This window comes from Bolinopsis microptera, chromosome 11 (assembly GCF_026151205.1).
Source record: "Bolinopsis microptera isolate Bmic1 chromosome 11, MBARI_Bmic_1.0, whole genome shotgun sequence".
Taxonomy (NCBI): Eukaryota; Metazoa; Ctenophora; class Tentaculata; order Lobata; family Bolinopsidae; genus Bolinopsis; species Bolinopsis microptera.
The window spans coordinates 10,650,153-10,665,873 of NC_087082.1; the positions used below are offsets into that span (position 1 = coordinate 10,650,153).

At 38.3% G+C, this 15,721-nt stretch overlaps 3 protein-coding genes across 4 annotated transcripts in view; 2 read left to right on the forward strand and 1 right to left on the reverse strand.

The window, feature by feature from the left end:
• LOC134822797 (threonine--tRNA ligase 1, cytoplasmic-like) overlaps window positions 1-15,721 on the forward strand; it is a 117,286-nt gene that overhangs the window by 50,890 nt on the left and 50,675 nt on the right. For both annotated transcript variants that reach the window (XM_063834055.1, XM_063834054.1), the window contains exons 2-12: window positions 2,675-2,795; window positions 2,983-3,056; window positions 3,274-3,425; window positions 4,039-4,149; window positions 4,322-4,531; window positions 4,680-4,775; window positions 5,100-5,258; window positions 5,549-5,699; window positions 5,873-5,976; window positions 6,171-6,257; window positions 6,639-6,774. In XM_063834055.1, coding sequence (XP_063690125.1) covers window positions 2,683-2,795; window positions 2,983-3,056; window positions 3,274-3,425; window positions 4,039-4,149; window positions 4,322-4,531; window positions 4,680-4,775; window positions 5,100-5,258; window positions 5,549-5,699; window positions 5,873-5,976; window positions 6,171-6,257; window positions 6,639-6,774 — 1,393 coding nt within the window. In that variant the 5' untranslated portion in view covers window positions 2,675-2,682. The remainder of the gene's footprint in view (window positions 1-2,674; window positions 2,796-2,982; window positions 3,057-3,273; window positions 3,426-4,038; window positions 4,150-4,321; window positions 4,532-4,679; window positions 4,776-5,099; window positions 5,259-5,548; window positions 5,700-5,872; window positions 5,977-6,170; window positions 6,258-6,638; window positions 6,775-15,721) is intronic.
• Window positions 1-15,721, forward strand: part of LOC134822807 (selenoprotein F-like) — a 97,923-nt gene that overhangs the window by 29,980 nt on the left and 52,222 nt on the right. The window lies entirely within an intron of this gene.
• On the reverse strand, window positions 11,327-13,324 carry LOC134823054 (probable gamma-butyrobetaine dioxygenase). The gene is made up of 2 exons (XM_063834403.1): window positions 12,623-13,324; window positions 11,327-12,391 (listed from the first exon to the last, which is right to left on the reverse strand). The coding sequence occupies exons 1-2, from the start codon at window positions 13,316-13,318 to the stop codon at window positions 11,837-11,839; spliced, it is 1,251 nt and encodes a 416-aa protein (XP_063690473.1). The 5' UTR covers window positions 13,319-13,324; the 3' UTR covers window positions 11,327-11,836.

Below are 15,721 nucleotides of genomic sequence, written 5' to 3' on the forward strand. Positions count from 1 at the left end.
TCAAACTATAGGAGGACAGCTGAAAAAAATGATCCAGTCCTGTTTGAAAGCATCAAGCTTAATGAACAAGCAAGACAGATTAAATCGAGGGAGAAAGTTAAGAAGCAAGAGTCAGATAATAGCAGTCCTGCTTTCTCATCAAAATCTTCGAAGGCGAGAAGCGTGGTAAGGGTATCAAGACACATCAATAAATTTGTGTGTCTACCTTGTTTAAGTGTTATCTATCTAATTTTGAAAAGAATTCTACTATTTAGAGCCAGGAACAGGATGAAAAATGATGAAAAATTCGAGTGGAATGAGAGACTGTTTGATGCGTCACTCCGTAACAGTCACTCCGTAACAATCCCCAAAATTTTTGAAGCCTCAAATTTTTTATTCCTTAGGCAATACACACTTTTTCTTGATTAATTATTGAAGGAAATTGTCTGAAAAGTGCCTGGAAGCCGTCAAAATGCAACTTTCAAGAATATCTGAGATAAAAATTAGGTCAGAATATGGGTGTACCAAAATCTGAAAATTTATCTAGTCACTCCGTAACGAAATTTCGACTTTTAATTACTCAAAAACGGATTGATTTCTCACTATTTTCTTTGGCAGATATGTAAATCGTAGGTTTGAAAAGCCTTAGAAACATAATTTAACCAATAATGAACCTGTTTTCTTGGACATTTTTCGGAAAAAATGGGTAAAATTGTCACACCGTAACATTCTATAGTTTTGAAATATGCCCAACTGCACATGCTAATGACTCATATACAAGAGAACCAAGGTTCGTATCACTCATCAGGCACTCTTCAGGAATCTCAACAACATCTTCAGATTCAGACACCACCATAAATGTTAAGAATGCACCCTCTGCTTCCATGGCCGTAACATTCTCAGCACCATCTTGTGCGAAATACTGTGCATTATCTGTTGAACTTGAAGAAGCTCTGTTCTTGCTTGTGCACCATCTCGCAATATGGTTTTTATCGCCACAAGCATAGCATCCAGTATACGCACTCTTTTGTCGATTATACGGATGATGATGATTCCCACGTCCTCTTGACATCCTTCTGTAGTTTCCTCGTCCACCTCTTGGGGTTGAGTTGTATGTATAGTTACATTCCTCATGTTCCACCTTCACTGACGCAGGCGGTGTGGAAAGGTTCGATTGGACGGAGAAGATTTTCCCGATCGTTTCACACATATCTTTATAAGTAAGATCCTTTACAGTTGCCAAAGCGAGATCATATTTTTCTGACGGAAGGTTAGCGCTGTTAAGGAATCTGAAGGCCAGAACTGCTTCAGGAAGAGTGATTTTGTGTCTCCTGAGATCCGCTAGCAACTTCTCAAACTCAGATATGTAACTCTGTAGAGACAACCCTTCTGGTCTCACATTATTTTCAAACTTACCGTAAACTCGGTAACAGGTTTGAGCTGAGTCCTCTAAATAGATTTTGTCAAGATGACTTAAAATCTTCGCTATTGTATCCTCTGCAATTAGGACATCTTTCCCCAATGATCGTACTGTATCCTTTATCTTCCCTTGTTTCAATTCTAAGAGCAACGCAGTTCCTTGTCTCTTTTTCTCTAAACCCGTGAACTCTTGCCACAGCTGCAGGTCTAACTTCCAATTGCAGTAGTCCTGATCCTCACTGTATGCCGGTGGGGCTTTGTAATTACTAGTTACTCTAACTGTCTCTGGGGGTGCCATTGCGTCCTTCTCTGCTACCACTTGTTAACTTTAAATGGATCACTATGCAATGAAACACACCAGTTGTTACAAGTAATTATCAAACCCCACAGACAACATGTTTGTGGTACATTCTGAAATAGAACACAATTAGTATATATTATATCGACTATCATAAATATATAAACCAAATATATAGCAATTCACAGTCACTACCTGTCTCGGAGCAAACCCACTTCCGTTGTAGTACTTCTGCGGGCAAACAAGGGACTTCCGAGCAAGGTCAAAGCCTGGGAGATATGTCTCTATGCGGAGATGGGCCTAGATTGAGTTCCTAGTATGGGATTTAGCGAAAGTTCCTGGTGAAGAATTCTAGGAGGTTACCCAAAAGGGTTATCCCTATCCAGTCTTGTCGACTGTTCCACAAATTTGAAGATATGATTGTAGTTTACTGTTGTAAAGGTAGAGTTTACCAATTATCCTCATTTATGAACGTCATGATCTGGATGCACTTGCAGAGGAGGTGCTAGGATGTTCTGCTTCTCCTGAAAAGTGTTCACAATCTTGCGTCTCGAATTTGACGTTGTTTGCCACGTTCTGAAAATAAACTAGTGGGCTGTTACCTATCCTGAAAGCGGCCATGTTAGGCATATGATGTGAGTTCCAGAAAAATTAAAGTTCCTGTATTTATATTTGTGGAGGAACATCACAAGTGGAATGTTCCTTTGTCACTGAGAGTGGCCTAATTGGGAGGAAGGTTTCTGGTCCTATGGCCATGGGGATTTTGTTGGATTGATCGTCCCTAGCGAATTCGTCCGCTAGTTCTTTATCGTATACTCAGTCATGTCCTGGAACGGAGTTCTACTCGATGAGAAAACCTAGTGAGTTGAGTTGGTCTGAGATGTTCAGAACGAACCTTGCTGTCACTGTATGAACCTACTCAATTTTTTTGTTAAAAGAAATAAAGTTACCAAGACCATATTAATACCAATCTTATTTAGCAATGTATGTTCATTAGTAGACTAAGAACAACCGCAAGTCATTACATAAAGACTCAATTCATTTGGAAAGCAGTGAGAGGGATGTCTACTGAAATAACTGGAGAAATGGCTGAAATGCAGTTAGTTAGACGATATTTAAAGAAATATGAAAATTGAAAACATTAACAATTTTTGAAATTCATGAATTGACAGAATTCTTTGGTTTTTTAAACGTTTAAAATATTCTTTCGGTTAAATTTCCTTTTAATGGAGAACAAAAGTCTTGTGAGGTACTGTTCACACTTAACAAAGTTCATTTCATTTCAGGATAGAAAAGAAAGAACAGGCCGTTAACCAGAAAGGCAATCAAAAGGGAAATAAGAAGAAGGAGAAAAAGAAAGGTGTATTTCCAAGCCTTCATATTTCTATCTCCTACACCTGCCATCGACGAATTCATTTTTAGCCTACTTTATTAATTCGGTTATATTGAAGTGTGGTTGTTCATTTTTTAAATGTTTAATAGTTTACCTTTGCCTTCTGGGCCAAGGTTAGGGACCCTCGTTTTTAACAAGACACCTCAAGTTGATTACCTCTCCAATTTGAAATGCTTTATTGCAGGAGGCGGCGGCGGTGGTGGTGGTGGCGGAGGAGTTGGTACTGGGGAAATGTCACCATGGCCTAGCTACATACAAGAGAGAATAACACTGTTCGACAAACTCCACTCTGAATACGAAGAGTACCTCAGTACCAGGGAGAGAAAACCAATCAAAGTAAGTTGACTAAAACACTTTTTAAGGATATATTATATACGGTTTGGGTTATTTGGGCTTTTGGGTCAGTATCGACCTACCACGCTTCGGTGTCTCTCGTTCAATAAGATACACTTGCTTACCTCCCATTATGACCATTAATGCCCCCCCCCCCCCCCCCACAATCATGTTCTTAATACACTCCTATTGTTAGTATACTTCCACCTGTTGCTTGTATTTGTAACGCTTTGCCTGTGTCAAACACCACTAATTGTAGCATGGAAGGCGTCTATAAGTAACATCCGACTCTTGACATATACATCGTTGATCGTAGTACGTTCCAGCAGTAACCTCTCAAAGAAGTGTGACCTATTGTATTTGTTTATTGTATTTGAGACAAAAAACACTTTTGAACGCTCCTTCCTAGTTGTACTTGAATGTTCTCCGTAAATAACATGCTTCAAACAAACGCAAAAGTTGTTGTATTATAAACTCACTTAATTCCTACCGCCACATCGAGTTGCGTCATGTACCTATGCATTTACAATAGAAAGGACCACGCCCACCATCATTGCGTTTAAGGTCCTCTGTACTTACTAATAGTGTTACCTACTAACTTCTGTTCTAATTTTAGGTCACGTTACCAGATGGAAAAGAAGTAGAAGGAGAAAGTTGGACCACCACGCCATTTGACATAGCCAATGGGATCAGTGCTGGATTGGCACAGAACAGCGTAATTAGCAAGGTTTGTCCTATTGCTAGTTTTTAGCAGTTTTATATAATAAAAGCAAGTCCATTTTCGCGCAAACCCACGTTTTACGCGCCGCGCACGTTTGTTCAGGAAAATATTAAATTGGAGGGAATATACAATAAATACACACCTAGTTTAATTGTTAATCAGATGACAAAACTTGCAGGTAAACGGAGTGCTATGGGACTTAGACCGACCTCTGGAAGGAGACTGTAATATTGAACTCCTTAACTTCTCCTCAAAAGAAGGAAAAGAAGTGTTCTGGCACAGCACAGCCCATATCCTAGGAGAGGCTATGGAGAGGAGATACGGAGGATGTCTTTGTTACGGTCCTCCAATTGAGAGCGGATTTTACTACGACATGCATATGGGAGAGGTATATAAATTTGATTTCAGGATATAAACATCTAGTTTGTGCAGAATTTTCATATTTCATAGAGATATGGATATAATGTTTTTGTCATAACTTCATTAGATTTACGATGTTTCATGTTCATTAGATGGTTATTAGATTTAATTAACAGGATGCTGTTTGTGAGGCTGATTACGCTGGACTAGAAACTATAATGAAGGGCATTGTAAAAGAGAAACAACCATTTCAACGATTGGAAATTACCAAGGTTAGTACGTTAGGATATATAGTAGACAGATCCATCTGGGGAAAAGCGCTTTATCGACACAACGAGCTTTCAAAGGATTTTTTACATTGTTGAGTCCCATTAGGTGTCCTTTGTGGTTGACCAACTTTTCATACCTTTTCCACGTGTTTTTAGTTGTGAACATCGTAGAAGGCTGTGGACAGTGGATTCACTAAGGGTGTTTTTATCTTATCAATGACAAAAACTTTTGGGTCTTAGATTTTCACGTCAGATAATCAGTTAATTGGATTAAAAAGAATTGGCAAAAGAATCTCTTCCAACAATTATTAATATGTTCCCACTCAGGAGGACTTGCTAGAGATGTTCAAGTATAACGAGTACAAAGTTAGGATAATAAAAAACAAGGTCCAAACCCCCACCACCACCGTGTACAGATGTGGTCCTCTGATTGACCTGTGTCGTGGTCCTCATGTTAGGAACACCGGCAAGATCAAAACTCTCAAGGTTTGTTTTCTTAAATAAAATATTATATAACATTTAAAAAAATAAAAAATAACACTCTCAAGGTTACTCTTCTGTGGTCTGTACCTCTGAGAATGACAGCTGCGTAAAGCTCGTCCCTAAATTTGGATCTTGTTGAATTTTTTTATTTTATTATTTTTTAAATTTTTAAATTTTGCAATAACAATCTTTTTTGTTACCAGCTCTTCCGTCTGATCACTCATGGATAAGTTTTCTATATTTTATGGTCCAATTCTCCTTTCTAATTTTATATGTAAAGATTTCCTATCCAGGTAACGAAGAATTCCTCCACCTACTGGGAGGGAAACGCAGAGGCGGAGTCCCTGCAACGTATCTACGGTATTTCCTTCCCTGATAACAAGCTTATGAAGGAGTGGAAGATATTCCAGGAGGAGGCCGCTAAACGCGATCACAGAAAGATTGGTAAGACTCTCCGTTGACTGTGGTTTAGAGATTTAATGTGCATAAGCAAGAATTTGGTCACACTGCCTATTATTTTTAGGCTTATTATTTTTTTAACGCTTAGTTTACTTTTGATACTCGGACGGACATTTATTATTTATTTCGAACAGACTATTAGTATTCCCTTTGTATAGGTTTACAACAAGAGCTATTTTTCTTCCACGAACTAAGTGCTGGTTCGTGCTTCTGGTTACCCAAAGGTACAATCATCTTCAACACGCTGCAGAAATGGATTCAGGTTTGTGGCTATTTACAGGATCCACGATATTAATCCTCTCGAGCGAATGAGGGCTAAGAGTAAACTTCAATAAAATACACACAATAGTATAAGAATTTGTCAGTTGATAACAGTAACAGTAACAGTAACAGTAATGAGTAACAATAACATAAACAGTAACATAAACAGTAACATAAACAGTGAACTGTTTTCAGAGTGAATACCTGAAGAGAGGGTTCACGGAGGTGGTTACTCCCAATATGTACAATACTAAATTGTGGGAACTCTCCGGTCATTGGCAGGTTCGTCAACTGCATTTATTATATGAATTAAACAATTTATTATATAAATGTAATATTAATTGTTTAATTTATTAATTTATTAATTCTTTTCTGGGTTTGGACAGGATATGCCCGCTTAAAATATTTCCATCACGTTACATTACATAATTCTCAATAAATGTAATAGATTTGTAGTGTTGTAATTAGTTTAAAATTAGTTTTAATTAGTTTATAATTCTTTCATAGTATCTGTATTTTCAACCAACCCTTCTTCGCTCTTTCTCAATCTTGCCATCTATCTCCTTTTTTTAATAACAGAGATTAATAAACTAATCGTGTGGTCAGCTACACCTAACTGTTTAAACTTTGAAGAAAATTGTAACATTTTCCCCTTCACCACAGCACTATGCTGAGAACATGTTTACTTTTGACGTGGAAAAGGAGAAGTTCGCACTGAAGCCCCAGAACTGCCCCGGTCACTGCATCATGTTCGACCATCGGCCCAGATCTTGGAGAGAACTGCCTGTCAGACTAGCCGGTTAGTGAACTTGAATTAGTGACCAATTTATTAATTAATTGCACAATTACCAATCCTGGACTATGGTGCGCCTATTTAGATAGGCGGTTAAGTCTTGAGATCTCTGATAATCATAGTATTTCTGCTCTATTTTACTTGTGACGGTAGATCCGATTAAAATCGGCCCGGTTATGATTGGATCGATTTTTGGGTGTATTTTGGTTGATCTCAATGAGAATCTCTAAAAACCCGCCAATCCTTAATCAGTGCATTAAATAACTATAGTAACAGGGGAATTAAATTCTCCCTTTGAATCAATCAAGCTAGATGATTTGTTGTAAATACTGAGATCAAACTATCAATTTACAGGCTATCGTCAAACATGTTGCAAGGCGTCATCTTCAGTGACATAAGCCTAAAAATTGTAAAAAGTTAGTAAAACCCAAAATTCCTTTAAAAATCTGAACACTCTTAAAACGGTTATATAATAATTAAAATTAAGATGTTAGGAGTAACGGAAGGCCAAAAGGATTTATAGTGTTTATTCCCAAAGGTTTTAAAGTCTTGAGTTGTTGAATATATTTATGTTCACGAACTTCTAAAGTTTTAGGACTAGAATTATCAATAATTGAAACATTAAAAATTTTGTTAAAATCCTCCCTTTGTTTAAAACCATGATCCAACAAATCTAAGCCCAAACTATATTCATCACTTGTTTCATCTACCTTATCACCATTTAAAAGTTTATAATATTTGACCCTATGTTCTCCAGTTCTAACCCGTAGAGAGCGAGTAGTGCGACCGACGTAAGCCTTTCTACAGAAACTACATTGGAACAGATAAATGATGTTGTAACTCAGGCAGTTTCCAGGGGAAGCTTTAACCTTCTCGCCGTTAACTTTGAATTCATGGCTGCCTTTGACAAGTTCGCAGCATTTGCATCTTGGCATATGGCATTTGCTGGTTGGACCATGTTTAGCTCCTAAAGCAAGTTCTTTCAATTTGACAAGGCGAGATTTTAGGCTTGGCCCTGTTTTCTTGGTGTAACTGAATATTTTCTTCCTAGGCGTGAAAGCTGTTGAGGAGGTCTCTTGGGATGTTTCAACAGTGTCACTTTCACTGAAACTCCTTGTTCTTGAGAGGTTTTCTTCATACTTCTTAGTCACAGACACCAAATCATCATTACTACCATAAGTAGATATGACCCTGATTGGAAGGTGTAAAGATGTCTGGTCATCAGGAGATTGAACTTTGCGTAACAGTGATCTTGTTGAATTGAGAACCTTATTACTAATGTTCTCAACCATTTTCCTAGGGTAACATGCAGCAAGGAAGGCTTTTTTGAGGTTGTCGAGGTGTCCTTTGAGGCGTTCTTGGCAGTTGATGATCCTTCTGAGTCTAAGGCATTGAGAGTATACGATACCGGAATAGATATGGTTTTGGTGGGAGCTTTTAAAGTGTAGGTATGAACGAGAGTCCGTTTTCTTTATGAACAAATCCGTTTGGAGGTAGCCCAAGGAATCGAAAGTGAACATTATGTCAAGGAAAGATACGTATTTACCAGGGCAGTTCCACGATAAAGTTTCACTAGGTGATTTTATAAAGTTGGTCAGATGGCTTCAAAATTTAGTCTATTTGATCGACAATTGTCTATATTTTAATGCTCAAAGCTATTTTACAGCTAAATATAGCTTTAACTACAAAAAAAAATTCACCAAAGTCACACCACATTCACATCCTAAAAATGGCTTATTTCAAGACACGGCCATAACTGTCGATAATAACATGGAAACAACCTAATTTTCATCGAACAATAACATTTATGAATGTGTTACTTGATCCTGAAATTATGAAAACACCAGGAAATAGGGTTCTGGGAAAAAAATTTACCCCAACGAAGTGTCCCGTAGGTCACAAAAAAGGTATAAAAAGTTTTATTATGAAAAATAATAGGCATTTCTTTTTACCTAACGCCTTGGAGCTATCTCGCCGTGGCTGCAGGAGGTAGCATTCAAAGTTTTATCATGATTGTATGATGAGGTTTTGAGATATCGAGGGGGTAAAAGTGGTCCCGTAGGTCACAGGGGTGTGACCTGCGGGACAGTCCTGTAGGTCACAGATAATTAAATCGAAATTTTGAGTGAGAGTTACTCACAGTATATGTTTTAACATGTATCAGAGTTTATGTAGCATTTTTCCGCTGCCACATTAACTCTTTGTTTTGATAAAGATAACCTGTGAAGAGCCATAATTATGTCATCATAACTGATTTTGATGGTATTGATGGTAGCAAAGGTCATGACAAGTATGCTGTCTCTTACTTTACTAAGTTAACAGTCGAGAAGTTCTTGGCGAGAAGAAACTCAGATAATTACGAAGTTAAGAGTCTTAAGTTTTTCTCAGATGGCACAGGACAGCATTTTAAACAAAAATACACCCTCTGCCAAGTTGTGACATTAAACTTCCCAGAGCTGGAAGACGTTTCTTGGCATTTCTTTGCTACAAGTCACGGAAAAGGCCCCATTGATGGGCTAGGAGGTACCATCAAACGAAGAGTGACAGAGTATGCAATGGCTAATCGACAAGTTGATGTTGTCAGCACAGAGGATTTTGCTCGGATATCAAAAGAAAGGTGTCCCAACATCTTGATTGATTTTGTCCCCAAATCTGAAGTTAAGCAGTTCATCGAGAAGAACAGCATTCGAGAAGGATGGAAAAGTAATGGTAAAGATATACTCACGGCTTCATCAACAAGATCATGTCATGTGTTCAAGAAGAGAGGTAGTTACAGTATGAAGTTTGGAGCCCACTCATATGTTCCAGATAAAGAAATGAAAAACCATCTCTTCATTAAGGAAGGAGGTGTTGATCATAACCCAGAGTTTGAAGTTGATCAGCAATCCATTGGATCACTAAGTCCATCAAACATCAGTCTCATAGACGTGCCAGATTATGATATCACACCGAGTATAGACGTGCCAGATGATGAGAACATACCGAGTATAGACGTGCCAGATGATGAGAACATACCGAGTATAGACGTGCCAGATGATGAGAACATACCGAGCGTATATTCAAAGGGTGAATGGGTCATGGTATCTTATAACAACGTGAAGTATCTGCCAGGTATGATTCTAGATCATGATGAAAAGGAAAAAGAGTATTTTGTTAGGTCAATGGTCGCAGGTACATCAGCTGGTTTCTACATCTGGCCCTGCAACTGTGATGCCCCTTCATCAAGCCTCAGTGAGTGTGACAAGTGCCGAGATGACTCGTGGATAAAATCTGATCAGATCACCGCTAAAATTGCTGATCCAACACCCGACCTCAGCAGAAGATCAAAGGGGTATAAGTTTATCCAAGAATAGTAGAACTGTGTATCATTTGAACTGAGTGGGAATTTGTATAATCTATACAGCATGTGTAAAACGTATATCAAATATCAATACCTGTAAGTTAGACATGTGACTTTTATTTTACGTAATTAAAGACAGGGTTTCTATTTCTTTAAAAACATTTATTGTAAAGGTAAAACATGATTGATTTGTCATTTTTTATGGTATGTCCCTTTTTAATTGATCTTCAACAACTTAGATGTATTTGGAAAGCAGATACAAGGACCAAACAGCGATAAAAATAGTAATTTCAAAAAGTTCCACTTTTGTCCTGTAGGTCACAGTCCCGTAGGTCACAACTTTTAGAGGCTGTATCTACCAAATACTTTGATAAATTTATAAACCTTTTACATCCTAGAATAGCCAAAAGGATTTCTGATACCTCAAAACTAATTTCGGAACTCTACAGCAGCAATTCGGGATAGAATGTTTGGCTGAATGTTCCAGGTCCAAAATAGGTTGCACGGGAGTGTCCCGTAGGTCACAGGCCTGTATCTCAGCACTGGTAAAAACTATGAAATTGAGCTTCTACATAGCGTTAAATAATCGATTATCGAGGAGATTTAGCTATATAGCCAGACTTTCTTGGATAGCATGTAGTTACAATCAACTCTCAAAGTGGAAAATACGCGTATTTTGTCCCGTAGGTCACAGTGGAACTGCCCACCAGGATCTTCTATTTGGTACTCATCAATGATTAGGCCATGGGGGAGGAGTGCTTTGTTGACATCTGCAATCCAAATTTTGAACTCATCTGTAGTTCCCTCAAACAAACCTGCTCCGTCGTCAATGTAACGCCTGGCTGATACGATCTTCTTCATGAGCTCTGGGTTACTATAAACACATTTGTTCATTAGGTAGTAGACTGCTATGTTTGCGATTTGGACACATAGTGATCCACCCGTATAACTATAGTTATATATCAGTTTAATTTTCTTTAGAATGTCCAGATTAAGGCTTGACGGGATCTGATTGGGTCCAGAGTTAGATAATGCTAGTCCAGAGTTAGATAATGCTAGTCCAGAGTTAGATAATGTTAGTCCAGAGTAAGATAATGCTAGTCCAGAGTTAGATAATGCTAGTCCAGAGTAAGATAATATTTTTCTGAATTGTTCAATTTTAAAAACTTTTACATTGCGTTATCGTGGATTATTTCCGATAGAATTTGTACCGGAAATGTTCTGGCACACTTAAAAAAGGCACTTTTAAAAAATGCCTTTACATAAATAAAATCAAAAGCAAATACAAACTTATATTGGCGGCGTCATCGGTCATCCCCACTCTCCATTTGTTTTTAATATTTTCGGTTTTCGCCACTAAAACTCCAAGAATTCCCAATGCGGAAGTAAAACGGTAACAAATTAACAAATTCACAGTTTGTGTCAATAAATTGCTTTTTATCGTCTGTCAGCTTGGTCAAGTGTTAGTCAGCAAATCATCCAGCTGATCACTCTCTAAGAACAGTGGGTCTCTAGTTTTAATGTCCTTGAAACGCGAACGGTTAAAAGTGGCCAAAGGTTGGTCTACCGTCTGTCAAATGTCCTTCACGAGCATATTCACCACAAAGTGGCAACTCCATACTATGACGTTTAATATCCTCAAAGATGAAAACAATATTATAAATCGTGTGTTTAGTTTGTAGTCCGTGCTAATTAATAGCCGCGAGTGTTAATTGAATTGCTGACTCCTCAATGTTGATCTGTCTCCAAGAATATTGAGTTTTTCCTTTCCGGGGAAAGAATCCTGTTGACCATAACCTGCCAGTCCATGTAAGAAGTAGAAACTATCCTATCTTGTTCGGGAGCTGTCTTTTTGAACGGCCTTCGAGCGTGGTAGACTCTCCAATTATCAGTGATTACAAACTCTCCCGAATTCAATCTTTTTGTGTAGTGCCTACTAGGATCCTCCACTAGTCCTCTGTAGTACGTGTACGCTTCCCAAAACTTCTCTCTGGTTCCCGTGTCCGTGAAACGGGTGAACATGGCCGAATCCAGGTTGAACGGTTGATCAACCGTTTGCCAAATGTCCTTCCCGAGCATATTCACCACACAGTGGTGAGTCATCTGGAATAATCCTGTCCCTGGTGGCGTGTATCTGTAGGTCACTGGAACAGTTTTCAGCACTTCCAGAAGGTCGGGCCTTTTCTCTGACATCTCTTTGATCGCTGAGAAAGAATCTACCCAGAAACTCTCACCACCCTCAACAGTGTTCTCCACACAGTGGAAAAACTGCACGTGCGGTGTCTGAAAATATGATTGGAAAAGTAATCTTACATATCTCACAAAATAGCCCGTTTCCTCTTACCGCCGTTTTTATTTATCTCAGCCATGAAGTAGAAAAGTTCCACATTAATGGTTTATGGTATCTGACGTAATAGTATACCAATAATAAGTTCGACTTTTACCAATAATTCTAAAAATTTGTGGCTTCTGCTATGACGATACACAAAAATATTCATGGACTAGATTTATTACCTGATAATAATAAGAAAGGTCAAGGTGAGGAGCAAGGCCCCCGGAGCCATATCCTGGGTTGCTAGGGGTTGGCTTGTACTTTACCAGATCCACCGTCTTAAACACAGTCCTCCGCAAAGGTTTCATCTTAAGACCCTCCTCTACGACGTCCAACATGCCCTCTTCAGCCGGTATACCTTTCAGAAACACTATACCGTATCTCATGTAGTGGGTCAGGAACTCTGTGGTGTTATCAACGTCTTTTATTACCCAGGAGTAATCCCAAAGCTTGGAAACTTCCGCGTCTGGCTCCCCCCAGAATTTCTGTTCTGTGTTTTTTCTTTTCGTCAGATCTAGCAACTTTTCCATACGAGATTGTATTGGGTTAGGTCCGTAGTCTCCTCTCATGGTCCGCGCAATTAGTCCCTCATGTCCATCACTCCACTTCAATCCAAGATAATGATCTGACATTCTACCAATCTCCTCAACCTTGATTCCCGGGGCAAAGCTCCCACTTAAAGGTTGATCCAGGCACTGGTGGGCGTTTTTCCCAAAACAGGCTTCACATCGGCACATATTCCTGGTCTCGATGTGCAGAATATCCCTCCCGTCCAGCTGGATTCCCTTTTCCGTATACTTCACTGCATCACTGAGCAGTCTTGTCAACTGTGGTTTGGGTAAAGATGATGGTTTCAGCCGCGCTAGTCCGAATAACATTTTCCTGAATCTAGTTACAAGTGATTTAGTTTTTTAATTAGAAAAAAAAATTAGATAAGAAAAAAACATACTTCATGACGTATGTTGGTAATCCGTAATTCTGCGAAATAAATAAGATGTAAATAAGATTACAACTAACATCCGGTGTAAATACAATCGTCTGCCTATAGCTAGTTGATTAAAAAAAAACATTTTAAAAACAAAACATAAGTCATACTTCATTCACGAAAGCAAACGGATGAAGAATGCGACTGAAATTATTAATGTTGTAGCTGATATTTATGTTGTACATACAACATGATAAGAGAACCTCTTTGTGACCTTGCATGGCAAGCAAAACCGGATCCATAAAATATACCCATAAATATATCCAGGGTCACATACAACAATATCACATATGTGATATTGTTGTATGTGACCCTGGATATAATTATGGGTATATTTTATGGATCCGGTTTTGCTTGCCATGCAAGGTCACAAAGAGGTTCTCTTATCATTGGAGTAATGAATTAGGAAGTTTCTCAAGAATTGTGATGGACTTTGTATGACAAATAATCACTAAATACGATAATACTTATCTGATAATCACAGTTCTTGGCACAAAACGAGTTAATTAACTTAGATTTTGGGGGAATGAACTTGGAGAGTCCCGGTATATCGAAGTACCTGGTATACTTGTCGCCCGGTATTCGGTAACCGGTATTATTATATGTAAAGGTTTCAGTGTACCTGTATTGTACGAGAGAGTGTACGTGTTTTGTTGATTGGAGCAGATCCATTTGCTATTATACAGCTTATAATTATTTCCGGGAATTATATCTGCGAAAAGTCGATCCCTCCGCTGAAGCGTCGGGGGGATAACTTTTTTTGTTTAGGTAAAAGTAGTTTTTTGAAAAAAACAAAAAAAGAAAAAAAGGGGGGAAAAAAGGAAAACACCAATAAAATGATAAAAATAAAGCTCAAAATCGAAATAACTCAAAATGAATTTTTTGTTTATTTTTTGTTTTTTGTTTAGGTAAAAGTAAATTTTGTAAATGAATTTACGGGAATTATCGCGGGTAGCACTCAACAGCCAAGGTAATATTTTATTATAATTGAAATGAATTAGTTTAAAAATATTGAAAAACAAAATGATAAACCATACAACGCAAACGAATCAAAATAATTTTTGTTTTTAGTCGAAAATGATTTTGAATCATAATCTCAAGTCTCGTCAAATTACGTAGTGTTATAAAGATTAACCATTCTGATTTCTGGTAACTCCATATCATTATTATGACGTTTAATAGCTCGAAAGTAAAAGTATAAATCCTCAAAAATGAAGACAGACAATATTATAAATCAAGTGTTTAGTTTGTAGTTTGCTAATTAATAGCCGCGAGTGTTAATTGAATTGCCGACTCCTCAATGTTGATCTATCTCCAAAAATATTGAGTTTTCTTTGTCCATGGAGAGGATCCCGTTAGCCATAGCCTGCCAGTCCATGTAAGAAGTAGCACATAGCCTTTCTTGTTCGGGTGCTGCTTTTGCGAACGCCATTCTAGCGTGGTAGACTCTCCAATTATCAATGATTGCAAACTCTCCCGAATTCAATCTTTTTGTGTAGTGCCTACTAGGATCCTCCACTAGTCCTCTGTAGTACGTGTACGCTTCCCAAAACTTCTCTCTGGTTTCCGTGTCCGTGAAACGGGTGAACATGGCCGAATCCAGGGAGGTCGGATGATCAACCGTTTTCCAAATGTCCTTCCCGAGCATATTCACCACACAGTGGTGAGTCATCTGGAATACTCCTGTCCCTGGTGGCGTGTATCTGTAGGTCACTGGAACAGTTTTCAGCACTTCCAGAAGGTCGGGCCTTTTCTCTGACATCTCTTTGATCACTGAGAAAGAATCTGCCCAGAAACTCTCGCCACCCTCAACAGTGTTCTCCACACACTGGAAAAACTGCACGTGCGGTGTCTGAAAATATGATTGGAAAAGTAATCTTACAGATCTCACAAAATAGCCCGTTTCCTCTTACCGCCGTTTTTATTTATCTCAACCTATGATGAGAAGTTCGTACGGTACGTACTTTTTAAAATGGCTGTTCCGTACGTACTAATAAAATTGGTTATAAAGTACGATACACGGGTTTTCGATGGAAGTCCGACTTTCGTGACAAAATAATAACAGGAACAATTGAAATGACGCTACGGGCACCTAAACCTATGTCGCCGCATTCTCTTTTCCATCATTAGAACTTTAGAATAGTATGACTGTACAGTGCAGTGTACGTACTCCTATTGAGTATAATTACAGTTATTCAAATTAATTTATTGTCTTAAAAATTGTTTAATTCGACTTTAGCATTCACTTGCATTGCACCAAAATCGTGGTTTGAAAATTGCATACATACCTGCCAAT

Excerpts from the sequence above, each read along its gene's own strand:
- LOC134823054 (XM_063834403.1), bottom strand. The coding sequence starts at position 13,318 with ATGTTATTCGGACTAGCGCGGCTGAAACCATCATCTTTACCCAAACCA. Across the intron at positions 12,392-12,622 it reads ACCTTTCTTATTATTATCAG|ACACCGCACGTGCAGTTTTT; the intron begins GTAATAAATCTA and ends TCATATTTTCAG.